At 44.3% G+C, this 26,945-nt stretch overlaps 1 protein-coding gene across 1 annotated transcript in view; it reads right to left on the minus strand.

Moving 5' to 3' along the window:
* Positions 1–4,785: 4,785 nt before the first annotated feature.
* The window catches only part of PRKCQ (protein kinase C theta), a 72,792-nt gene continuing 50,632 nt past the window's right edge, over positions 4,786–26,945 (minus strand). The window contains exons 12-18 of the mRNA XM_054989193.1: positions 26,056–26,229; positions 23,672–23,763; positions 22,006–22,068; positions 20,669–20,807; positions 18,365–18,553; positions 15,423–15,551; positions 4,786–8,987 (exon numbers count right to left, since the gene is read on the minus strand). Coding sequence (XP_054845168.1) covers positions 8,832–8,987; positions 15,423–15,551; positions 18,365–18,553; positions 20,669–20,807; positions 22,006–22,068; positions 23,672–23,763; positions 26,056–26,229 — 942 coding nt within the window. The 3' untranslated portion in view covers positions 4,786–8,831. The remainder of the gene's footprint in view (positions 8,988–15,422; positions 15,552–18,364; positions 18,554–20,668; positions 20,808–22,005; positions 22,069–23,671; positions 23,764–26,055; positions 26,230–26,945) is intronic.

Here is a 26,945-nt window from a genome sequence, read left to right on the forward strand (position 1 = left end):
TGCATGGTATTACAAGAGCCTTGTAAAAGTACTGGTACATATTGAGCTCCTTGAATAAAGAAGAATTTCCTTAAAGCCAGTAGAGCTACGCCGATTTTCTGTGTACGATGTTGAATATGCTTGAAATTCGACTGGAAGACGACTCCTAGATATCTCAATTTGTTGACCTGTTGTACTTCGTATGCACCGATTTTCCATTTGTTGTTTAATTGTTTTGTTGACTTTGAGAACACCACGATTTTGGATTTGATAAGACCATAACAAGAATCCTTCTGGATCAGACCCGTGGACCAGTTTCCCTAGAAAACCTATAGTTGGGGGCACAGAGGCCAATGCCTTCCCAACAAGTATTGAGGTACACTGCCCCTGAACATGGAGGTTCCGTATAGCCATTACGGCTAATAACCACTGATGGATCAATCCTCTAAGTTGTGTTTTAGATGTCCTTTTTAAAATTGATAGTTTTTAGGGAGATTGAATGCCCCTTGGCTAGAAAAATGCCAAGGGAAATTCACAAATAAACAGAACAGCCCGTCTCTATTTGATAGGTAACACTGCCACCTAATGTCCAATTCTGAGAAATGCTCCTTTCATACCAAAGTGCAGGGCTGGTCCAGGAATAACAGAAAGGTTGGATGAAATTCTCAAAAGCACATCAGCGGGCAATGCAGCTTTTCTCTTGTACCAGTGAGAAGGCAAAAAGGGTAAGAGATCCAACTGTGCAAATTGTTTACAGAAGAGAACCCGAGACGTCATGCAAAACAGAGAACAGAGATGCGGGAGAGGAAACCGTGATCAGATGGGTGAAAGGGGGGTACAGATGAGGGGAAATGGATACTTGGGTGGGCAAGGGAGGAAGTAGAGTCTGAATAAGAAGGAAGGGAACAGTGGCCAGCTTGGGGGACGGCATTTTTCATCATGCACAAATCCTCGTGGGTCCCCTCTTTATTTACGAAAACCCATCAGTCGTGATCTTTGTTAATGTGTTCCCAATGAGTTCAGCAGAACTCTTGAATTCCAGAGGGACCCAGCATCTCTTCTTCTTCTTCTTCTTCTTCTTCTTCTTCTTCTTCTTCTTCTTCTTCTTCTTCTTCTTCTTCGTCATCGTCATCATCATCATCATCATCATCATCAATTAATTAATTGATGATGGTGATTGATTAATTAAATTTATAGTCCCCCCTCCCCATGAACAGGCTCAGGGCGGATTACAACATAGAAATAATACAAATAAGTTACAATAAAAAGCAGTCAAATCACAGGTTCATACTCTAATTTCAGCGGCATAAAAGAGGCTCTACGGTCTCGCTTCTAATGCCCCAGGATGGGATTCCATTCATCCTTCCCCACAACCCATAAAAGAAGGAGAGGGGGTGGAGATGTGAGACTGAGATTTCGTCTCTGGACAATGGCCCTGGCAATCAGTTCCCATTTCCGCACAACCAAGCAGCAATTGTGACTACCCTGGGACAGCTCTCTTCCTCTTGGGATGGTTTTCAGAAACCCCCAGCTGCCTGCTTGCCTTCCAGAGGAGAAGCTGTTCTCACACCTTTCAAAGGTGTCTTTTGACATGTGGCAGCCTCGGGGCCATTTCTCTGGCCAAGCCACCCAAGTGACCGGGGCAGCACAACGCAGAGGGGTGGGGGGGGGCGGTGCCTGCACTCTGCTTGCACCCAGCCAGTGTGGAAGAATGCTAGCAAAGAGGATACTGGTTCCTTAAGGGCCAGATCACAGATTATGTGTAACGTAATTGCCGCAAATCTGTGCGCTCCTAACAGGAAATTCTGAAGTGCTGCAGAGGCCTGATTCAGTGCCTGTTACACTCAGAGCCAAGCTACAAGTGATGAATGACGCTTGCCTGGCAAGTGAACAGACTCACCTGTATTCCTCCCTGTTCACTTGCTCTCCACTTGATCAAGTGGAGCGCAAGTGAATGACAAGTGAACACGGAGGAATACACATGAGTCTGTTCACTTGCCAGGCAAGTGTCATTCGTCACTTGTAGCTTGGTTCTCATTCTGCAGTCATTCCATTGGCTGCCCATTAGTTACCCTGGCCGTCACGTACAAAGCTGTTCATGGTATATCGCCAAGAAGCAATAATTCTTTTCTGCTAAAGGAATACGGAGGCAATAAACACAAGCGGTGAAGGAAAGTGGGCGGATTTTATTGAAATCTCTCTGACAGTTCACAGAAAAGAAATCAACATATTCTAAACAGAGAATGCACGCTTACGCCCTTTCTGCTGTTAGAAACCACCAAACCACAATGGGTGGGTCCCTGGAACTGGCCTCATAAAACTGCTCTGTGGTTTGAGCCTGGGCTGAGATTCCGTTTCCGGGGTCCGCCTGATGCTACTAGAAGGGATGAAATCAAGTCTTGTCTTATCTGTCGAGATGGAAGGTTTTGCCAGTGTCCAGAAAAATAAGTTCTGGTTTGAAAGGTATGGTGTAGCTTGTTATTAGACTGATATGATGTAAGACTTTTCCCCAGAATTCTTCTATTTACTCACATTGACATCAGCAACATCCAAATGAGCCTACTTCTCCACATTTTTTCCAACTCAGTGGTGATTTAGCCAAGGAAATTCTGGATAATTTGGGGGGAGTAAGGTGCCATTGATGAATTATTTTATAGGCCTGCAATCTTGTGCTGATGACTGGATAGTTAAGTAGCTTTGATGCCCAGGTCCTTTCCCATTCTTCATTTGATACTGTAATTTTGACTGACAACAGAAGGGGCATAAGCATGCACTTGTTCTTTATAACTTGTTGATTTCCTTCCTGGGAACCATCAGAGAGCTTTCAATAACATTTAGTAAAGAGTCCAGTAGCACCTTTAAGACTAACCAACTTTATTGTAGCATAAGCTTTTGAGAACCACAGCTCTCTTTGTCAGATGAGGGCAAGCATCTGACAAAGAGAGCTGTGCTCTTTACTATTTTGCAGCTACAGACTGACACGGCTAAATCCTCTGGTTCAATAACATCTGTATGCTTTCCTTCACCACTTGAGTGTTTATTGCCTCTGTATCCCTTAGTCAAAACGATTGGGCGATACACACAGCCTCACTGTTTTGAACAGGACAGGAAGTCATTGTCCCACTAATATATACCGCATTGGTCAGGGCCCACCTGTGCAGTTCTGGAGGCCTCACGTCAAAAGAGCCAGTTTGGTGTAGTGGTTAAGAGCACGGGACGGTAATCTGGAGAGCCAGGTTTGATTCCCCACTCCTCCGCTTGAAGCCAGCTGGGTGACCTTGGGTCAGTCACAGCTTCTCAGAGCTCTCTCAGCCCCACCCACCTCACAAGGTGTTTTGTTGTGGGGATAATAATGACATACTTTGTAAACCGCTCTGAGTGGGCATTAAGTTATCCTGAAGGGTGGTATATAAATCGAATGTTGTCATTGTTATTGTTATTGTTGGTGTTATTACTAAAATGGGTGTGGACAAATTGGAACGGGTGCAGAGGAGAGCAACCAGGATAATCAGGGGCCTGGAGACCAAGCCCTACGAGGAAAGTTCAGAGAAGAGGAGGCTGAGGAGAGACGGGATTACTTCTTTAATGTAAAAGGCTGTCATTTAGGGGAGGGAAGAGAGCTGTTCCTGTGGGCAACAGAGGACAGGACTCGAAACAATGGGTTTAAGCTACAGGAGGGAAGGGACCAGCTGGACATTAGGAGAAACTTCTTCACATTAAGATTAATCCAGCAGTGGAATCGGCTGCCTAAGGATATGGTGGGATCCCCTTCCTTGGCAGTCTTCAAGGAGCAGCTGGACGAATCCTTGTCAGGGATGCTTGAGGCTGTTCCTGCACTGGGCAGCGGTTGGGCTAGATGGTCTGTAAGGCCCCTTCCAGCTCTGTATTTTCTATGATGATTCTACAGGCACCGCCCTGCAAATGGGCAATGCCAGCAAGTGCCCGTGCACGCGCATTCTCCACAGCAGCCCCTACCTGATGGGTTAGGAAGGGTGCCGTGCTTTTGGCTTTTCATAAACGATGTAAAACAGAACTGGTCATTTTTAATAAAGGAACAAAGCTGCACTATGACAGAACAATTCAGGCAGATGTTTCAATGGAGGCAACGGGCCTGTAGACTGTACTACAGAGTATACTATTAACATGGATTATCCGTTGCTGTATGTATTTGTCTTGCTCTTGTGGTATTATATTGCTACTTATGTAATGACATTTCATGTTCTGCTTAACGTCTCGTGTTGAGTACTTGGTTCAGATTTCTGCGGTCCTACTCTTATTTCATCACTTATTAGATGTCTCCTCATCCCACGGATTTGCATTGTGTAATTCACCTTGAATTTCAATGAGAAAGGCAGACTATAAAATACATAAAAACAGTCAAAGACACAGACATACAGTAGCCCGCCCACTGGGGCAAATAATGCCCCCGGGCCATTTCAGTTCTCAAAAAGTGCAACGGGACAGCTGAAGTCCCCCTGTTCTCCAAACATGGTCCCAATCTGAATTGAGAAACTCACAACCAAACTTACAGGGAACGTGTCATTTGGGCCTAACTGGTGCTCTCTAGTTGGTGATAATACATTTGTTTCTAATTTTTCTAATAAAGCTCAGCTTTCCTTGATTATTTTGGAGTTGATTTTGTTGGGTTTTTTCCACTGGTCCAAAGTCTGTCCCCAGCCCACCCCAGGGAAGTAGCAGAAGTTTTGCTTTTCAGCTTTGGGCAGAGTTGTCCAGGCCCGCTCTGAACCCAGCTGTATAGAGCAAAACTTCTTTTAGGAATGCTCTCTAGAAACATACCTGCGCACATTTCTGTGGAAAACATTTTATTAACCTGTACAAACATCACATGCATTAAAAAAAAACATATTAACAGTTCTAAATCAACACCCTGACATTATCTGAGGTATAATGCTCAGACAGGTATTCTACGTGCTGAAAAAAAACCAACGGATACCTATTCAACTAGGGTCACTCGAGTGTAGGGTTATCAGCTCAGCGCTGGCAATGAGTGGAAAGTTTAAGAGACAGAGATATGCAAATAGGCGTCATGGTAATGCCACTACGTCACTTCTGGCATGAACCTGGAAGTGACACCATCATGTCGGTGTATCACTCTAGGATGCCACCAAAACTCTATGGCAAAACAAATACAAAAACCATAGAATTTGGGTGAAATCCTAGAGTGCTATGCCGATGCAATGACATCACTGCTGGATTTGCGCTGGACGTGACATTGCAGCATTGCCACAATGTTTATTCGTACCCCCCATTTCCTCTTTACTGAGAGGCAGCAGGCCACCATGGCAACAGGTCTTCTGCAAAAATGGGAGACCTGGCCATTTAAGGGTTTAGGGTTGCCACCTTCAGCTTGGGATATTTCTGGAGATTTGGGGATGGGGCTTGTGAAGGGGAGGGATCTCATCAAGGGTGTCCTGCCACCCAAAGCTGCCATTTCCTCCAAGGGAACTGAGTTTGCTAGTCTGGAGATTAGCGGGCATTCCGGGACAATTCCAGCCCCCACCTGGAGGTTGGCAACTCTAGGGCTTAAACGTACAAATACAGTTCCCATTGTTAAGCTGAGGGGAGACCAGATGGAAAGCTGATTTGCAACAAAAATCCTTGAGGGTTGGGACAGTGCAATGTGTGTGTTGTGTGTGGTACCTCTCAACAGGGTTGGGTCATCAAGTATCAGGGGATTGGAGGATAAGACAGTCAGTATCCATCCCCCCCTCCCCCCCACCAAGAAGTCCAAAATGTGCCTGCTACAATATTGGTAGAGTACATTGGCTATTTTATTTAATATATTTTGGTTGCCTATTAGTTTCTAGGCCCACTTCAAAGGACAATCTTTAAAGCCCTATTGCAGGGGACTTCCAACCTTGTTGAACTCTTGGAATTCTGAGAAAACCTAGTAAGGCCACAACAAAATGGCTGCCATGGACATGTGGCTGACCATAAAATGGCTGCCTTAATGGCTGGGTCTAATCACAAAACATTAGAAGGCTCTAGAAAACATTACAATATTCTAAACACTGTCTTGTGACAGAAGCAGTTAATTCCAAAAGGGTGTGCCCTGAAGGCACAAAGGTGATGCCCACTGGCTGGGTTCTTCTGAAACACTTCTCCAGTGAGGTGGAAGAGTGCCAGGACTGGCTTTTTGCTTTGAGGGAGAAATAAGTAGGCCCCTGGAAACACTGGTGGACACCATGACCACAGTGTCTCAAAGTTCACTGATGCCCATGTTGAATTGGCTGGGCACTAAGACGATCCCTGGAGGCCTTCCACCCTATGCCCGCAGTACCTGGAGAATGGTGGGTAGTTATGAGCAAGAGGGTCTTGAAGTGCTGAAAACCTCTCCCAAGAGAAGCCTGCTTCACCCCATCTTTGTTGTAGTTCTGTCTTATGCTAAATATGGTCTTTTTCGGAGGCCTTTGCTGGTTATGGTGGTGAGTTTCTTCTTCTGAGGTTGGCTCTGTATCTTGAATGGTGTTTTCATTCAGGCTCATAAACTGAGAAATTGTAAGCTTTTTTAACTGTGTGTGATTTTATTGCAATATTGAGGTCTTCTGAAGCACTTAATTTAGGTTGCCAACCTCCAGGTGGTGGCTCGAGATCTCCTGGAATTGTAACTGATCTCTAGGCCATAGAGACCAATTTGTCTGGAAAAAAGAGCTGTGTTGGAGGGCAGACTGTATGGCATTATGCCCTGTTGAGGTTTCTCCCCTACCCAAACCCTGCCCTCTCCAAGCTCTACCCACAAATTCTCCAGGAATTTCCCAACCTGGAGCTGGCAACCCTAACTTAATTTTTTTCCTACTTTGATGCCATTTCACTCAAGGGTCTGTTTTTTGGCTAGAAGGGCAGGATACAATTAATATTATTTTTGAAATGTATGCTTTTACATTTTTTTCTCTTTGATCAGGTCCCAAAGTGGCTTATCATATCAGTTCTCCTTCTTCCACCTTATCCCCACAACAACAACATTGTGGGGGCTGATTAGGCTGAGAGATGTGACAGGCCCAAGGTGACGTGGTGAGCTTCCATGGTTGCATGAGAATTCAAACCTAGTTGTCCCAGGTCCTATACTGATGTACTAACTACACCAGCTCTAATCTATATATATAAAGACTAGTGTCCTCCTGACTAACTCATCAACGCCCAGCCCAAATTTGGGGAGAACATTCCTTTCATAATGCAAACACCCACTAAGAAGGGATTTTAAGAAAATCGCCCTCTAAGGGGGTATAAAGGGGTCAAATGTGTTTTCCCAAAGGGATACAGCTTCCCTCTGTGGCTGGTAGGCTGCTGCCTGCTTGCGACCCCGCCCACTGCCAGCTCCACCACTCTTCCCTGATTGGGCCAGCCTTTCAAGGTCATTTGCATATGCAGGCTGATTGGGGCTCACAACATTCCACACCTCTTCCCCCCCTCCGAGACAGTTGGATCACAGAGGTCATTTGCATATGTGGCCTGATTAGTCCTCCTCACTCCCCACATTCTAAACAGTCTGCAGTTGCTTTTGGGAGTCATTGAATGTGTCCTGAGGTCAAATGCACCTGCCAGTTTTCCCCTCCAAGTTCACTAGGGTTGCCAATCTCCCTGGGGGGCCTGGCTTTCCTGTGTGGCTGGCAGGCTCCTGCCTTCTTGCACCCCCCCCCTCTGATTGGTCAACTGTGGAACTCTGTGTTCTGAGGTAAAAATCAGGTAAGGGAAAGTAGTTAAATATCATAGCAAAGCACAGGTATCAAGCTAGTAATAAATATTACAGATGGCTGGAATGGAGAGAAAAGCTTGTTTAAGGCTATTGAGTGAAGATATGAAACTGCCTCAGACCTTTCTAGCAGTATTGTCTTCTCTAACTGGCAGAGGGTTGCATGCCAGCTCCCAGATGGGAAATACCTGGAGACTTGGGGTGGAACCTGAGGAGGGTTGGGTTTGGGGAGGGGAGGGACCTCAGAGCCATATAATGCTAGGGTTGTCAACTCTGTGTTAGGAAATTTGGAGGGGGTGCTTGAAGAGGAAGGAGTTTGGAGAATCCACCCTCTAAAGCAGCCATTTTCTCCAAGGGAACTCATCTCTGTAGTCTGGAAATCAGCTGTAATTCTGGGAGATCTCTGGAGGTGGGCAACCTTATTTATCCATCCCTTCCTCCACAACGCTCAGGGCGGCTCAACTGGTTCTCCTTTCCCCATTTTTCCTCACAACAACCCTGTGAGGTAGGTTAGGCTGAGAGACTGTGAGCGGCCCAAGATCACCCAAACAGATTTGTACTCAGATCTTGCAGCTTCCATTCCAGCACTGGCAGAGAGAAGTCTTTCTTAGTGCCTGCACTTTGCAAGCATGAAATTTGTAACCTTCTGCCTGCAAAACATATTCTCTACAGTGGAGCTATGGCCCCTTATTGGTAAGAAGAGATCTGAAGCAGGATCCATCCCAGTTCACATGTTAAACTAAGGGAAACACAGAGAATACACTGTGGGGTAGATCAAGATGAATGCTTTCAGACTGAGTATTACTGCTAGGGCTGCCAACTCCAGGAGGGGAAATTCCTGGAGATTTGGGGTTGAAACTTGGGGGTGGTGGGATTTGGGAAGAGGAAGAACCCCAGTGGGGTATAATGTCATAGAATCCACCCTCCAAAGCAGCCATTTTTCTCCAGGGAAACTGTTCTCTGTAGTCAGGAGATCAGTTATAATTTCGGGAGATCTCCAGGCCCCCCCTAGAAGTTGGCCACCCTGATTTCTGTCTGGAGCTACGATTAAGTTCCACCTCCCAGCCTTCAGGAGAAGAGAAGAACGAGTTCAACCGACGTGTAGATTCTTTTCAGCTAGCAACTCTTCAAGCTCAGGTTGTCAGGGCATCAGCTTCTCCATGATGGGGTTGGTAAACGAAAAGTTCCTGAACATGTTTTGGTCCATGCTGTTAATGAGAGCTCCATCTCCATACGACAGCCGGGGTTTCTCGTTCAGAAATTCTGTGTCAAAATTGCTGCAATCACCTGGTGATTTCTTGCCAAGGGAAAGAAAAACCAGAGTTAGGTGTGGTGGGAGGATGATCAACGTCATGGACGGTAATACGTTATTTTAACAATTTTGTTCGCATTTGATTTAAAATATTTGTTTTTTAAATGACTTCCCCCTTTTTTCTTTTCAAACGCAGCCTCTGGGATCACTTTATCAAGGAGGAGAATGGGTTGGGAGAGAGGGACAGTTGCTCACTGATAGAAACTGCCCTCAAACTTGCTTTACTCCTGGGGAAAACTTACAGATAGCTGTATTTTAAAACTTTGCTAAAGAAAGGTCATTTAAAATAAACACAGAAAAAACTCCAGAGGGGGTAGCCATGTTAGTGTATTGTAGTGAAAACATAAATGGGAGTCAACAACAACAACAACAACTTAATGCCCACTCAAAGCGGTTTGCAAAGTGTTATTATTATCCCCACAACAATCACCCTGTGAGGTGAGTGGGGCTGAGAGAGCTCTGAGAGCTCTGAGAGAGCTGTGACTGACCCAAGGTCCCCCAGCTGGCTTTAAGTGGAGGAGTGGGGAATCAAACCTGGATCTCCAGATTAGAGTCCTGCCACTTTTAACCACTACACCAAACTGTCTAGTGAGCAGTCAGTGTGATGTGGTGGCAAAAAAGGCCAATTCAATCCTGGGTTGTATCAAAGGGGCCATAGCGTCAAAATCGCAGGAGGTCATAGCCCCTCTCTATACTGCCTTGGTCAGGCCACACCTGGAGTATTGTGTTCAGTTCTGGAGGCCTCACTTCAAAAAGGATGAGGACAAAATCAAGAGGGTGCAGAAGAGAGCGATGAGGATGATCAGGGGTCTGGAGACTGAGCCCTACAAGGAAAGGCTGAGGGCCTTGGGAATGTTTAGTTTGGAGAAGAGGAGATTGAGGGGGGACATGATTGCTTTCTCTAAGTATTTGAAAGGCTGTCATTTGGAGGTGGGCAGGGAGCTGTTCCAGTTGGCAGCAGAGGGTAGGACCTGAAACAATGGGCTTAAATTACATGCACAAAGGTACCGGCTGGATATTAGGAAGAACTTTCTCACAGTCAGAGTAGTTCAAAAGTGGAATCAACTGCCTAGGGAGGTGGTGAGCTCCCCCTCACTGGCAGTTTTCAAGAAGAGGCTGGATGAATCTTTGTCAGAGACGCTTTAGGCTGATCCTGCACTGGGCAGGGGGTTGGACTAGATGGTCTGTATGGCCCCTTCCAACTCTATGATTCTATGGTTCTATGATCTTGTGTGTGTTAAGTGCCAGCGAATCACTTCTGACTTATGGTGATCCTATGAATTAATTTAATGACTATCAACATTTTATTCTAGCAGTAGGTTTCATGTACAGGAAGAAATAAACTTTAGTCCATGAAAACGTATGGAATAAAATAAGATTTCCATTTACAGAAGAAACTGGAACATATACTTAAGCCCTGTGTCAGGGCTAGAGATGTACATTTTTTTGGAAATTTTGAATCCCTAGGAAAAAATGTCCTTGTTTTTTGTTGGAAATTGCAGATATTTCAAGGGAAATTGAAATATATGCAAGACTTGTGCCTAAATGACATAACATTCATCATTTACAACATACCCAGCATATTACATTATACTATTTGGCATATTTTTGAAATATTTACAATGCAATCTACTTTGGGTCCTGAGATGGTCAGAGGAAAGACAGGCACATAATATTTTAAATAAATACATTTTTTAAAAGAGTTACTCTAGTGTAAACTCACTGGTTCCAATAAGTTTAGACTGGACTTAGGGTTGTCAACTTTGGATTAAAAATTTTTTGGAGATTGGGGGGCTGAGCTTGGTAAATGTGAAGCTTGGAGAGGAAGCTTAGCAGGGGTGTGATGTCATCATGAACTCCACCTTTTGAATCTACCATTTTTTCATGGGATCCAATCTCAGCAGTCTGGAGATCAGTTGTGATTCCAAGAGAACCCCAGACCCCAGCTGGAGGTTGGCAACTTATTTCTGCACAGTAATGCACTGTTTTTAATTTCCTACCAGCGAAACTGAATATACATCCAACATTAAAGAGAGAAAGCTCTTCAAACTGCCGTACTCTAGGCTTCCTTAGCACATGTACCTTGTTTTTTGCTAGCGGAGAGGCAGGGAAAAACAGAAGTTGAAAATAGAAGAAAACCAATGTTGCAGTAAACAAAAGGAAGTATTTGATATGGACACAATCTCATTATGTCACAGTGGAACTAGCAGCACAGATATAGATATTGAGTTAAACTTTACATAACATTAATATTTTTGACAGATATCTATAGTATAGCATGTCAACGATAATGGACAAAATTGCTTACATATAAAACGATAAAGATGCTTGAAAAGATATGCGTGTATATTGACAGTACAAACAGAAATCATTCTGTGAAGTTTTATATTGCCATATATTAAAATGTTCACGCTACACATGTTGAGTGAGTAACCTTGTCTTAAAAAGTCTTTCATTCATTCCAAAAGAGAAAACCTTTCTTAGAAGGTTTTTCACCTGCCGCTCACCAAAATTTCTAATTTTTCTTTCAGAAAAACTGAAAAAATACTAGAAAAAATGTAGGTTTTTTTCCTTGATTATTTTTCATGGGGCCTTCACATCTTTATTCAAGGTGGCATGGATGGCTGGGAATATTGGGGAACAGTTGCTGGATTTGCCCAAAAAGGTTATGGGGGGTGTTGCTACACTCCAGAAACAAAGCTAGCCTAACGTCTCAGCTAAAAATGCCAAAAGGAATTTAGGGAGCCAGAACAGAATAATCTTGGGGAGGGGCAAGAAACAAAGAAGTAACTCAATATGCCCTTGTGTAGCTTCCTCCTAGGTAGGCATACATTGGACTGAAGGACAGTTCATTTTAATGTCACTTGCAGAAGAGATTTTTTGGGAGGAGGAGAAGATCGTGCCCCTGAAAAGGCTTTTTAAAAAACAACGACAACAACAACAACAACAGTAGCAGCAGCAGCACTTATATACTGCTCTTCTAGATAGATTAGTGCCTTACCCAGAGCAGTGAACAAGTTAGTGTTACTATTAACCCCATAATTCAGCTGGGGAGCTGGGGCTGAGAGAAGTGGCTTCCCCCAGGCCACCTGCTGAGCTCATGGCAGTAGCGGGATTCAAACCAGTTGAGTGCTGATTCATAGCCGAACCACTTTACCACTGTGGTACAGCAGCTCTCTTTATTGATTGACATCTCTATTTATTTATTTGAAACACTTCTAACCCACCTTTCCATCCCCATCTGGGGATCCCCAATGCAGCTGACAGAAATAAAAAAAAGCAGTAAAACAACAGCCAAAATTAAAACAATTATTGTTAGCAAGCTAGCACAACAGTAAAAGAACAGCAACGAAAAGAAAAACAGCACAAACATACCCACTGAAGTGCAACAGAGAGAAGCCTATTTCAGGAAGGCTTTGGGGAAGAGCAAGGGCATGCAGTTGGCTAGGCGGGTAGGAGGTGGGTGCAGGTCAGACAGGGCCCCCCTACACTTGCTGACTGAGTTCCCCCCACCCCCGGAACCAGAACACAAGAACATAAGAAGAGACTTACACGTTCAAACCAGTGGCCCATCTAGTTCAACATCTTGCCTCACACCGTGGCCAACCAGTCACTTTGGAGGGGCAACGCCATGGCATAGAGGCTGAGGCCTTCCCCTAATGTCCCCTCCTGCTACTGAGATTTAGAGGTTGACTGCCTTGGAATGTGGAGGTTCCTTTTAGTCACACCAAGGCTAGTAGCCGCTGATGGACTTCTCCTCCACGAATTGGTCTATTCCCCTTTTATAACTGTCTATGCCCATGGCTATGGCTACGTCCTCTGGCAGCAAACGCCACTCTTGAACCACTCATTGAGTAAAGAAGTACTTCCTTTTGTCCGTCTTGAACTTACTGCCCATCAATTTAATTGGGTGCCCCCAAGTTCTAGTATTTTGGGAGAAGGAGGAAAGGCAAGGAATTTCAGAGTCTGGGAGTTGCAGCTGAAAAGGCCATCTCAGACAATCACACCCACCATGCTTCTGGAACTTCTCTCACCAATCGTGTCACAGGGAACAGGTGGTTGGAGGTCCAGTGGCTAGAGCAAAACAGACTAATACGATTGGGTAACACTCTTCAAGTGGCTTCCCACACCCCTCCTAAAAAAAGTCCAGCATTGCTGGCAGCCCAGATTGATTCTCTAGGAATATGTATGAAAACCACCTGGGATTCTCTGAAAAAGAACCCTGAAAGGCAATGGATATATTTCTACTAGGACAGGAGCCCCTGGATGGAAAGGTGGCATCATATAGCTGGATATCGTCAGACCTTGGCTGCTAAGCAGGGTTGCCCCTGGCCAGTACTTGTGTGGGAGATCACCAAGGAAGATCAGGGGTCCTCCACAGAGGAAATAGAAAAGAGTCCAGTAGCACCTTTAAGACTAATCAACTTTATAGTAGCATAAGCTTTTGAGAACCACAGCTCTCTTCGTCAGATGCATCTGACGAAGAGAGCTGTGGTTCCCGAAAGCTTATGCTACTATAAAATTGGTTAATCTTAAAGGTGCTACTGGACTCTTTACTATTATGCAACTACAGACTAAGACGGGTAACTCCTCTGGAACTATGTCCACAGAGGAAGACAATGGTAACCCACCTCTGCTCTTCGCTTGCCTGGAAAGCCCCTTATTGGGGTTGCCATAAGTTGCTTGTGACTTGACAGCACTCACACATATATACAGGAGCCTCTTGAAAGAGGTTTGGTCCGAGAAATGGATCTCAAGAGGACTTATTTAGGTAGAGCATCAGCACCTCTGGCTTCCATTGGGTTGCCAGGCCCCTTTACCCTCCCAGTAGGAGAGTGGGACTTGGCACTTACCTTTTTGATGTCTGTGCATGTGCACAAAGCATGTGCTCTCACAGTGGTGCAATGATGTCACTTCCAGGAAGTGATGCCATCACACAGGGCCCAGACACACTCCCACACTTTGCAGTGGGCTGGTCTGGGCCAATTTGGGGCCCATATTGGGCCATTGCAGAGTGAGGGAGCCCTCCTGGGGGGTGTGTGCAATGGCGTCACTTCTGGGATTGACGTCGTCACACTGCTCCGGGAGCGTACCTGGAGGGCCTGTTCCCCCGACTTTCCTCCCCCCACATGCCAGGTGAGTGGTTTTGGGGGCAGATGGTGGGGGTGGGGAATCTACTGCCCACATTCGGGGACCTGAAAGCAAAACAAGAGGCACCTTGTTTGCTTTTTGTATTCGGCCGACACGTATGTAAATTTGTCATTTTGTAATATTTATTGATTTTCTATAGAGACATTTTGGTACATATTTATTAAGCACTAGTCATTTTTCACCTAAAATAATTTTCAAAAAATTATATATTTATAAAATTTAATAGTGTTTATTTATTGTGTCTCTTCCAGTGTGGTATTTACCACCGAGTTACACCGGGGGACCTGGAAGCTGTCATGCTTGCATGAAAAGGAATGTCATAATTTCCCCAGCCCAATCAGGTCCTTCCCACTTTACTATGTACCTCATAGAACTGGTCCCTACATGCCATGGTAGTAATGCATGAGTAATGTATGATTGGATTGCCAATATTCAGGTGGGCCCTGGAAATCTGGAATTAAATTGATCTCCATCCAACAGGGATGAGTTTCCCTGGAGAGAAGGGCTACTTTGGAGGGTGGACTCTATGGGATTATACCCCACTGAGGTCTCTCTTTTCCTCAAGCCCCACCCTCTTCACGTTCCGCCCCCCAAATCACCAGGAATTTCCCAACCTCCAAATGGCAAACATAGGGCCAAGCTACAAGTGATGAATGACACTGGAATGGCAAGTGGATTGAGTGGAGAGCAAGTGGAGGGCAAGTGAACAGGGAGGAATACACTTGATGATCAAGTGTATTTTGTCACTTGTAGTTTGGCCCATAGAGGATGGGCCAATTCTATAGAGGATGAATTTTTTTAAATACAGGAAAAGGTCACAATGTGGTGAATTCTCCCTGTTATTTCCCCCATATTATGCTTTCTAGCAAAGCTGTCACTAAGTGATCAAAATTATATCGAAACATGTTTCCAAACTGCTTGAGTTTGGGGGTGGTTGTAAACCTGATGTATTCTCAGTCTGACCACATGGGAGCACCTTTGCAAGAATGCTCAACCCCAAGAGAATGGCCGTTTCCACACACGTTGGATAATGCACTTTCAATGCGCTTTAGTTATCCTTTAGACGTGGATTTTGTGTTTCACACACGAAAACCCAGTTCCAAATGATCACTAAAGAGCATTGAAAGTGCATTATCCAACGTGTGTGGAAGCAGCCAATGTCTGGGTAGAAGCAGATCTGCCCTCACCTTCATGCTACCATTTGCTCCGTTCACTGTGCAGAGAACCAAAGAAATGAAAAAGGAACAATCTGCTACAATGCGTTCTCACCACTCTGGGCCTGAAAGGGGGTTCCACCGCTCTTCCTTCCAGAGCTACCCAGTCGATTTCCTGGAAAAAGGCATGCTGGCGGATGTTGCCTTTCGTTCCCAGCCTCCTCTCCGGTTCTCTTACAAAAAGCTGGAAAAGCAACAGATGATCAAACAAAAACCGGTATTTCCCAATTCAGGGCAATGTCCAAGCTGGGCCATATTTCAATAAAGGGCGGCCATCTTTTCCAACAAAGCATGCATCTTCAGGAGATAGTTTCTGTGGGGAGCTGTGTTGGTCTATGTCAGAAGAGGAAGATTTGAGCCCCAGTAGCACCTTAAATACCAACAAGATTTCCAGGGTATGAGCTTCAAGAGTCAAGGTTTTGTTTTAACCTTGCTTTTAGACCTTTATTACAACTCCTCCTTAAGTTACCTTAAACTTTTACCTCAGGAGGGCTCTGGACACAACCAATACTCCTTTTATTTCCACACACACAGAGCTTCAGGTGTTCTTTACTTACGCAGGCTTTTACCTCAAGAACACCTTCCCACCATTAACACTGTCTGTGGCATTTTGTGTGACCTATATCTTGCAGCCACCCTGACTCCCTCAGTGTTCCCAAAAGGTTTTTGCTGTCATGAAAGGTTTTTGCCTTAAATCTCATCAGTTTAACTGGTATTACAGGAAGGCTTATTTATGGATGGTTGTATGACAGAATGGTCAGCAAGTGAGGTAAAAAAGGGATCCTTTTTTTGCATAAGCTGCGAGGTAAAAAAGTTATCCTTTTTTGCATAACCAAAAGTAGAATTTATTTATAAGTACATAAGCATGATGATTGCACAGCACTGAAAAGCATAACGGTTTCAGAATAAGTTCATAAGCTTGATTGTTTAAAAAATAGCGATATATTCTTAAAGCCATATTCACAGACCTAGTTACAAAGAGGAATTTTCCACACAGACCTTAACGGACAGACACAGACTCACTAAGGGCCAAGCTACACATGACGAATGACACTTGAACGGCAAGTGGATTTAGTGAACAGGGAGAAATACACTTGCTGTTCAAGTGTCATTCGTCATGTGTAGCTTGGCCCTCAGGCTTTTCCACACAGATTGCCTGACCTAGCTAGAATAACCTCTCTCTGAGAGCCAAGCTACAAGTGATGCCCTACACAGGTTGGACACTTGTCAGTTTACCTCAAGTTTTGATGGGAAATGTAGGCATCCTGGTTTTACAGCTTGGCTCTCCATTACAGCTGCAAGACCAGGATGCCTACATTTCCCATCAAAAATTGACGGAAGCTGACAAGTGTCCAACCTGTGTCAGGCGTCACTTATAGCTTGGCTCTGAGAGTCTCTCTAGACAAGACATCTTACACGGGGATGCTCAAGTGACTTACTTTCTGTGTGGTCTTATATTCAAATGTACTCTGTCTCCCTAGCAGTGCATGTGTATTCACAACGGGAGAATAAGTGTAAGCTCTTTCACTTGAGCATTCCTGTGTATGACGTCTTGTGTAGAGAGACTCTGAGATGCGCACAGAGCGAGCTGGGCTCGCACACAGTTTATCTGACTTAGCCAGAATTTCTCAGAACTCCACACATATTCACTGAACTTGACAAAATGGACACTTTCCCCTCAGCATTTTGGCTAAAAACTGCAGTTCACTTCACTTCATAGTGCACTTCACTCACCCATCCAGCCCCACTCCTTCTTATATTAGAGGCCTTTATTTAAACCCCCAGGAAACAAATATTAAAAACCCAACATTAACCATCAGAAATAACAAAACTTATTTGCATGCAACACAAAATACAAAAACTTATTTATATGCAAAACATTATACAAAGAATCCAACAAAGGGAGCTCGGCTCTTGAAAGCTCATACTCTGGAAATTTTATTGGTCTTTAAGGTGCTACTAGACTGGAATTGTCCTCGGCCGTTTCCACGCGGCTTACCTTGTTCCGGAAAACAGCGAAATCTCGCGCAAAATCTCACAGAAAGACACTGTTATTGTATCTTCTCGCGCGATTTTGTGCGATAACAACGTCTTCTCATGCAATGTCGTGCGAGATTTCGCTGTTTTCCGGAACAATGTAAGCTGTGTGGAAACGGCCCTCGTCAGGAGAGACTCACCTGCAATGACGGGAAGGGTGATTCCTGTCTAGATCAAGTGAATCTAGCCAAGGAGTGACCTATTTCACTAGCCAAGGAGTGACCTATTTCACAACCAGATTACCCCAAAGGAATGGCCAATTCGTAGCTCAGGGAATCAACTGTACTTGGCCTCTCGCGGACCACCAACTTTGAATCAAGGGCTTCATCAAGACAGGGGTATGAAAACATGGCCCTGCCATGGCAACAGCAACAAGAAGTGTGGGAAAGGAGTTTTACCCATTCCACATGCTGCCATTGTCCCCTGTCCCTTACTTCTCACCCCTTTTCTCTTTCATTCTTGTGCAAAAATGCAGTTTGATGCTACTGTTTTTGTGTCCCAGGTGCAGCCCTCGTTATCTCAACTAATTCTTAGATATTTTTCAATGGCAAATCAAAACACTTTGTTTTTCAATGTTTTTCTTGAGCCGGTGACCTTCTCTAGAGATCAGAAATGATCATTTGCTATTTAATAAACTGACTGTCAGTGTTTGATACTGTTTTATTGCTCTGATTTTCTCAAATGACAGTGTTTATTGAATTTCAACACGCTCGGTGCTGCCTTGGGGCAGAGAATGCGGCTAGTTAACGTTATAAACAAACACAAATAACAGAAACATTGCCAACCAAATGTTAGTTAATTAAAGTGCTATTCCTCTGGTAAAGGTAATTCTATTTGCGAAGGCTCCAATTTTAATGAAAAAGGAAATGAACTCCCCATATAAACAGCTCCCCCTTAAAAAAATATTGAGACGTATTTAGGAAAAAAGGGATTCTTTGTGTGGGATATATCCCTTCTCACCTTCACTAAAAGGTCTCTTGCATAGGTGTCAAGCCAGCGAGGATAGAATGGGCTATCCATGCGGATCGACTGAAAAAGTTCCTCTTCATCCTGGCCGTGGAATGGTGACTGGCCAATCAGCATTTCATATAAGAGGACGCCAAAGGACCACCAGTCTACAGACATGTTGTATTTCTGTCCCAAGAGAATCTGCCATTGAAGGGAATTGGAAATTGAAGAAAAGGAGGACTTGAACATACAAAGTTGCCCTTCACTGAGACAAGCCAGGGTATATCAAAGCTAGTAATATGTCCTCCAGTGGTCCTCAACATGGTGCCCATAGCACCACAATGCTTGCCAGCATGTTTTCTGGTGCCCACTTCCTTCCCCCCCCCCAAAAAACCGTATTTCCCCCAAGCAAAGTCCTGGCTTTCCTCCATCTCTTTGCACCAGTTGGTTCTTCTGAAGAGTCCAGGAGGCCTTTAGTTTGAAGTCAGAACCCACATGAAGAAAACTCTCTTCATCATAAGAGGGCCCCGGCTTGGAACTCCCAAATGGGAACCTTCCAATATTTGATGATTGGAGCTAGACCCCACGACAGCCATTTGGTAGTGGCACCCACTTAAAATTCCCAAAGTGCCCACAGGCTCAACAAGGTTGGGGATCCCCGATCTACTCTGACTGGCCACAGTTCTCCAAGGTCTCGGGCACAAAGGTCTTCTCCAACAAAACATGTAACATGAGCAGAGCCATCCTAAGCAGAGTTCACACATGAAGCTCAGACCATTGGTCAGTATTGTCTAAGTGGCTCTGCAGGGTCTCAGGTGGAGGTCTTCCACATCACCTACCACCAGGTCCTTTCAGCTGGAGATGGCAGGAATTGAACCTGGGACCTTTTGCACGCAAAACTGTGGCTCTTAGACTGAGCCACAGTCCTTCCCCAAAAAGTCACACCCTTCGAAGTCCTTTAAAGTCAATAGGCTTAGAAGGGTATAATTCTTCTTAGGATGTCACTGAGAGCCGAGCGACAAGTGATGCCTGACACAGGTTGGACACTTGTCAGCTTCCGTCAAGTTTTGATGGGAAATGTAGGCGTCCTGGTCCTACAGCTTGGCTCTCCATTTAATTGAAGTTTACAGACCCCCCCTCCACACACACACACACACACCCAGCAGAGGGGAAGGGAGGCACCTGGCAAGATCCTGATGCCTGCACTTCCCTCCTGACCACATGTTCTCCCTCCCATAGACTGCCACTCTGTAAACTTCAATTAAATGAAGAGCCAAGCTGTAAGACATTTCCCATCAAAACTTAAGGGAAGCTGACAAGTGTCCAACCTGTGTCAGGTGTCACTTGTAGCTTGGCTCTGAATCTCTTTTAATTAAGAATGCCTGGGATATAACTTGGGGGCTTTATGAGTTCTTTCTCCCCCTTCTTCTAGTTCAGTGGCCTTTATGTCAGCCAGAGTCCTGCATGGTCTTTAAAAATGTTGGGAAGAGTTGATTATGGCTCTCCCAGTGTATTGTTTAGTCAGACCTTTAAAAGTTGTATGCAGTGGTTTAAAAGGATGTGCAAGAAAACCAACTTTCTTGTAAAAGTACATTAAAAGATTAAAATCGTGCATTGAATTAAATCATTGGAATAAGAAAGGCTCTTTCTGGCAATGCTCAGAGCAGAAAGGACAGAGCTGCTTCAAAGCCGTTCCTTACACCCTATCAGAGGACTTAATAGAATGTTGATTTATAGTGTCAAAAATCTGCTGAGAAATTCAGAAGATGGTCTGGACTCATATCACTCCATATGGCTTCAAACTCACACTGGAGGTTAGACTACTATTGGCCCAGGGTAGAAATGTCAACAATGATTGGGAAGTTTGAATTCTGGAGGGGGGGGGATCGCACATTTTGCAAAATCAAGATAGCTAGACTCGTGTGTTTGCAAAATTCAAAATGCAGCGAGTATGCATGGGAGAAGCACTCCCCCCAAAATGGGGACCATTAAGAACACGGCTGGATCATCTCAAAGGTTGCTCTAGTTCAGCATTCTCTTTCCAGCAGTGTCTAGCTCAATTCATAGAGTCTTAGTTTTGGAAGGGGCCTTTTAGTTCAACTCCTTGATCTGTCCAGGATATTCAAAGCTAGAGCATTCTTGACAAATAGTCATGTAAACTTCTTAAATAAGGCATAAAGGAAGAGACATTCTGCTGTTCTTTTCTCCAAGCATGATGTTAAAAGATATACTGCCCGTGTACAGGGAGGTTCCATTTACTGATTGTGGCTAACAGAGGCGGTGGCCATTCTAAGCAATAGGGTCACGCCTACTGACCTCAGGTGCAATATAGTCGGGAGTTCCGCAGAACGTGCTTGTCTTGTCATTTCCAAATATGTTCTCCTTGCACATCCCAAAGTCAGCAATCTTGATGTGTCCTTCCTTGTCTAAGAGAACATTATCAAGCTTTAGGTCTCTGCAAGACAAAAACGGGTGAAGCCTTTTCTATGAAAATGCTACCGAGACAGAAGGGTCTTTATAGCATAGCATGTCCTATATGTCTTCATATACTTTATGTACTTGGACAGCTCTCGTGTAACGTGGGAGGCTCACAGAACCTGGGAATTCATCATCTGTATGTGTTAGAAAATACTTGGACACAGCACTGGATCGAGATATACTCACAGGGGCATCAGATTTGTTAAGTGAATTCCACCACAGCTGGAAAACTGAAATAATCCAGCACATGCCTACATTGTGGGAAACCACAGGTGTGACAAGGTCGCTCATCTCTTTCCAGTTGTGAAATGCATATCACAGACTTAAGCAGGCCTAGGCCGTTTCCACACAGCTTACCTTCCCTCGGAACGACCCGGAACATCGTGCAAAAAAGGCGGAAGATCGCATTTTCTCACGCGAGATTTGCGTGATGTTGCACAAATCTCGTGCAAGAAAATGCAATCTTCTGGGTTTTTTGCGTGATGTTCCGGGTCGTTCCGAGGGAAGGTAAGCTGTGTGGAAATGGCCCTAGTTTGCAAGAACCTTTGGGCCGTTTTGTAAGGAACCAGGTGGTTGTCTTTCTCTTGGAGGATTCTACTCCGGGAAGAACAATTTGATGTCAGAAAATAATACTTAATAACTAAAGGCTTAGGCTTCATGTGACATTTTGCATAATATGCAACTTTGAGGAAGTCTGCGAAAATGCACCCACAGCAGTAGCATGTTTGGTCGATGGGAAGTGTGAAGATCTCTTTAAGCACTTGGAAGAAAGAAAATATAAGAGACTTTGGTGTTCGTTGCTCTTACCTTTGGAGTGTTGTACTATCTCTTTAATGAATTGTTTATCCTTGTAAAAACAACATTTGTATTATCTCTAAAGAACTGTGTATCTTTGTAAGAATATCCTTTGCAAATATATTGAATGGTAAATAAATATTTGGACTTTCTGTCTTAGCACAGTGGCATTTCTTCTAACTAGTTTGCAATAGGGCAGAGTAAGGAAGGGAAAAGGGGATTTAATTATAAAATATGCATTTGTTACCTTTTAAAATGCACGTTCCAGCAATGCAGCATATGCTGGTGTTTTTCTTTGATTCTGCTAGTACACTCTTTATCGGTATTGACATTGATAAAACTGTGCTCATTTTCTCCAGCAAAATACAATACAATCCTACCTGTATATGATTCCTTTGGAATGAAGGAATTGCAACCCACAAATAATTTCAGCAGCGTAGAACCTGAAAAAGTCAAGAGTCTTGGTTTTATTCATTGTTTCTAACAGTGCTTTTTTTCTGGGGGGACGCAAGGGTACACGTACCCCTAAACATTATGTGAATCTAACGGGAGAAAGTAAAAAATTTAAAATGTTGGAATTCCTGCTAAACCAACTCCAAACGTATTATTATGGATATTTATGTGATTTGTTACGTTTTATGTAGCGTATGTTGGCAACAAAGATGTTTAGTTATATTTAAACTCACTAGGAGTGCTGTTCATCTTACAAAAAATGGAACGTCTTTGAGCATCGAACACGCCACCGAGATCGCTGGCATAATCGGTGATCGTTAGGGTGCAGACAAATACAAACAAGTCTTCTCTAAGCCACTTGGAGCTCTGGTAGTTGGAATCTAGCACGGTGATTGGTCAGTCTTGTTGCTACCCCTGATGGCGGTGACCAATTTGTGTATTTGTGTACGTTTTGCACAAAGAGTGCAAAGAGTTTGTCTATACCGAAACTCTTTGGTTGTGCGCACGTGTCATTATAGAGGGGCTTGGTTGGCATATTGATACCCATAATTCTCAACACTGACAGTCTTCTGACATCATTTCCTTTCACGGTGTTTCCTGAGTCTCAGATGGAAGCGAGTGTTTAATCTGTGAAGTAGTGTGGTGTTTTACTGATGAAAGTTATTGTGAGCTGTGTAATATGAGGTAATGCATGTTCTTGGTAATTTTGTCCATTGACTGCATTTATTTTTTCCCGATTTGAACTATAAAATGGTGATTTTCTTGAGTCAAACTGAGAGTACCTCCTAAACATTTTTAGGAAAAAAGCACTGGTTTCTATTCATATGTACGAGTTGTCTTTCTGCAAACATCCACAGAGGAAGAAATCAACAAGTCAACTGACTAAAATAAATCTAAAACGTTAGAAGAATATTTGAATACTGTGTTGGTCAGACTTTCCACACCTGGGACTGAATAAGCCTGAGGCTCACTGAGCTCACTAGATAAGAAGTCATGTGACAGGAAGAGGAGGAGCTAGAGTTATGAACTCACTTGCATCAACACCAGAACTTTGAGCTACAGTCCAAAATAACTGGCTCTTTCCAACGCAGCTTTGGTGAGTGGTAGTGGGGGAAATGCTGAGGAAAATGTGGAGATCAGCATGGCACACAGATGCCATGATGACATCACTTCTGGCATAACCTGGACATGACATCATCACGTTACGTGCTGCTCTAGCAGTCACCCTAAACTCTATGATTAAACCATAGTGTTTTGAACGAGAGAGGGTCAACTCTATGGGATAATGTCACTTCCGGGTTGTGCTGGAATTGACTGCATCATTGCCCCCTAAGGTAAGTCTCCTTACCACTAGATCTACCATAGGGTAGAACCACCCAAGGGTCAGAGACATGGAGGAATCTTCTCCACCCAGTGGCTTCTCCTGGTAGCCCTGTTGTTCTGCTCATATCACACAGAAAATGTTACCTTTCAAACCAAGGATCCCCACCACCACATTCCGAGGTGGTATGTTCCTGCAAGGACTGTACCGAATCAGAAATGTTATTGTTGGATAATCTCTCAGAATGGGCAGCAAAACTGACCCCATCTTACCTTGCTCGGCTCATGTCAAACTTGTGGCAGATTTGAATATGAAACATCAGATCTCCCCCGTTGAGATATTCCATTACAAAGAAGAGGTTTTCCTAGCAAATGATGGCAAATAATGGTACGATTTTAATTTGTGAGCCATTCGGAAGCACCAGAGCAGGAAATGGAATATTGCCTAAGCTACTCTTTTATTAGTTAATGAATTTGTACTGATGCTCAAAAAATACCCATTTTACAGATGGGCAAATGAGGTACTGTCAGTACCACCAATGAGTCCAAGGTTAAATAGGAACCGTTCTGCATGCTCTTATAAACACTGACACCAACTCTCTTTCTATTTACTACCTCTACCCCTCCTTGATCTCCAAGCAAAATGTGTTGTCTACAAAGATGCACATGTATGCAGCCTTTCGGCACGTGGAAGTGCTGTTTTGCACCACAGATTCATGTGCTGTGCCACTTGCCTCCAATTCAAAGATGTCCCCCCACCTGTGCAAGAGCTCTTACACAAGCAGGAGCATAAGAATTGCTATGGAATTCACCTACCAAAGTACTGCATGGATGCTTGCACAAGCTCTTGTGGAAGCAACTGTGGAAAAGCACCAATGCTTTCCCTTGGACACAAAGTTACCCAAGTGGTGGTACAACCTCTCACTTAAACAGAATCTGGAGATCTGCTACAGAACTCACCTCTTGTAGTAAAAAGGTAAAGGTAGTCCCCTGTGCAAGCACCGAGTCATTACTGACCCATGGGGTGAGGGGCGACATCACATCATGATATTTTCTTGGCAGACTTTTGTTACAGGGTGGTTTTCCATTGCCTTCCCCAGTCATCTACACTTTACCCCCAGGAAATGGGCACTTATTTTACCGATTTCAGAAGGATGGAAGGCTGAGTCAACCTTGAGCTGGCTATTTGAACCTGGCTTCCGCCAGGATTGAACTCAGGTCGTGAGCAGAGCTTGGGTTGCATACTGCTGCTTACTGCTCTGCACCACGGGGCTCAGAGATTTTGCACGAGGGCTTGTGGAACATAACTAGCAGCTAAGTGCTCGAGAAGAGGCGTTGCACAAGAGTTTACTCATTTATTTATTTAGAAATGTATACCCCACTTTTGTCCCCAGTAGGCACCGAAAGGCGCTTATATCTGTCTTCCCTCCTTCATCCCTCACGACAATCCTATGAGGGAGGCTATTTTGAGAGATAATTACTGGTTCAAGGTCACCCAGTGAGATTCCGTGGGAGAGCGGAGATTTGAACCCGGGACTCTCAGATCCTGATCTAACACTCTAACCACTACACTACAAATTTACTAGGTAACCAGACCTATTCTGCTCTCTCTTTCAGCCTCCAAGTATAGACGACAATAAGGTCTAGATTACAAGACAGTTGTAGAGGCTACAATATTACTGATTGGATCACTTTTGAAAAAAGTGATATAAAATACGAAAGTGTACACACATCCCACCATGAAAACTCAAAGCAGTTTACAAATGCAAAGAATCGCATATTCGTGCAGAGCAAGCAAATCATGACTGTACATCTTGGTCCTTAGATTAGGCAGGAGTTGAAGATGTCTGAAGAATGAAAACAATTATTTGGGACCTCTTTTCATATTGGTTAGAGTGTTGGACAGGGCTCTAAGAGACCCACGTTCGAATCTCCACTCTGCGATGGAAGCTCACTGAGAGAACTTGAGCCAGTCACACTCTCTCAGCCTAATCTCCCTTCCTTACAGGGTCGTTGTGAGGATAAAATAGAAGAGAGGAGAAAGATGGGACTTATTGGGTTGAAAGGCAGGGTATAACTGAAGCAAGCAAGCAAACAAACAATCACTTATTGCTCTTAAATGGGGCCAGTTCACACAAAATTGCCAACGGCAACTAAGAGGATAAAACCTTAATTGCCAAAGGCCACTAAGAAGCAGGGTTTTTTTTCAGGGGGAACGCGGGGGAACGGAGTTCCGGCACCTCTTGAAAATACTCGGCAATAGTGCTTGAAAATAATATGATTTCAAAGAATCCCATGTGTTTCTTCCTCATTTTCCTCTTGAGAGTTCCGCCACTTCTTTTCCCAGAAAAAAACCCCTGCTAAGAGGTATAACATAAAACTCCCCTCAGATTAAATTAATGACGTTTTCTTCTGCCTGTACATGGTTCTTTTTATCCTCACAACGACCCTGGGAGATAGGTTAGGCTGGGATTGTGTGATGGGCCCAAGATCACCCAGTAATCTTTAAGTCCGAATTGTGATTGGACCCCAGGTAGCCTCAGTCTGATATAACAGCTACACCAAGTTGGTGTGTTCACATGGGACAACACACCAAAGCCAACATTTTTCTTCTTGTTTCCAAAATAAACTGAAGAAACAAAGGTTTTTTTGTTTACCTTGGTTTGGAATGTGCAAAAGACGTGGGTGAGGAAGGGGTGTTCCCACGCAAGCGAGAGGACCCGCTTTTCCACCATGGTACATTCGACGTCGTCATCCATCAGCACCACGTCCTTCTTCAGCGCTTTCAAGGCAAAAAATTGGCTGGAGGCTTTCAGTTCCGCAAGGAAGACCTGAAGTTAAAAGGGATTGTCTTCATCGATTGGCATCGTAGGGTGTAAGTAGGGTTGCCAACCTCCAGGCAGGGCCTGGCGATCTCCTAGAATTACAACTGATCTCACCCTACGAATTTCTCACCCAGATCCAAATTCTGTAGCTTTGCTGGCCGTGCTAATATTGTGGACTTACATGTAGGGTTACCAGCTCTGGGTTGGGAAAATCCTGGAGATTTGGGGGTGCAGCCTGGGGGAAGGCAGAGTCTGGGAGAGGAGAGAGCCCAGCTGGAATGTGATGCTATAGAGCCCTTTCTCCAAAGTAGCCATTTTCTCCAGGGGAGCTGCTCCCTGTGGACTGGAGATCAGCTGTAATTCCTGTTGGAAGAGGAGGATTCAGCGCTGTCCCTTTCCTCAGGTTGCAGAGGGGGACAAACCAAAGAGTTAGAAAGATAGAGAGGTCAGGACAATCTGTTTACTGTTTACTGCTCTGTCTGTCCTTTGATATGTAGACTGCTATTCTCAGGATTTCCTCCTCCTGACTTCCTCCCTTTCACCTCTTTTCTTCCTGGCTTTGTTTCAGGCAACCTCTCTCTCCTTCTCCTCCGTCCATCTTGGAAGCATGGATGCAGGACTTGTCCTAGCATCCATGTCCATCCTTAGACTAGATAGGTAGTTAGGTACCATCTCTCCTCCTTTCCAATCAGAGCATGGAGTTCCTACAAAAAAGAACTCTT

This window comes from Eublepharis macularius, chromosome 9 (assembly GCF_028583425.1).
Source record: "Eublepharis macularius isolate TG4126 chromosome 9, MPM_Emac_v1.0, whole genome shotgun sequence".
NCBI lineage: Eukaryota > Metazoa > Chordata > Lepidosauria > Squamata > Eublepharidae > Eublepharis > Eublepharis macularius.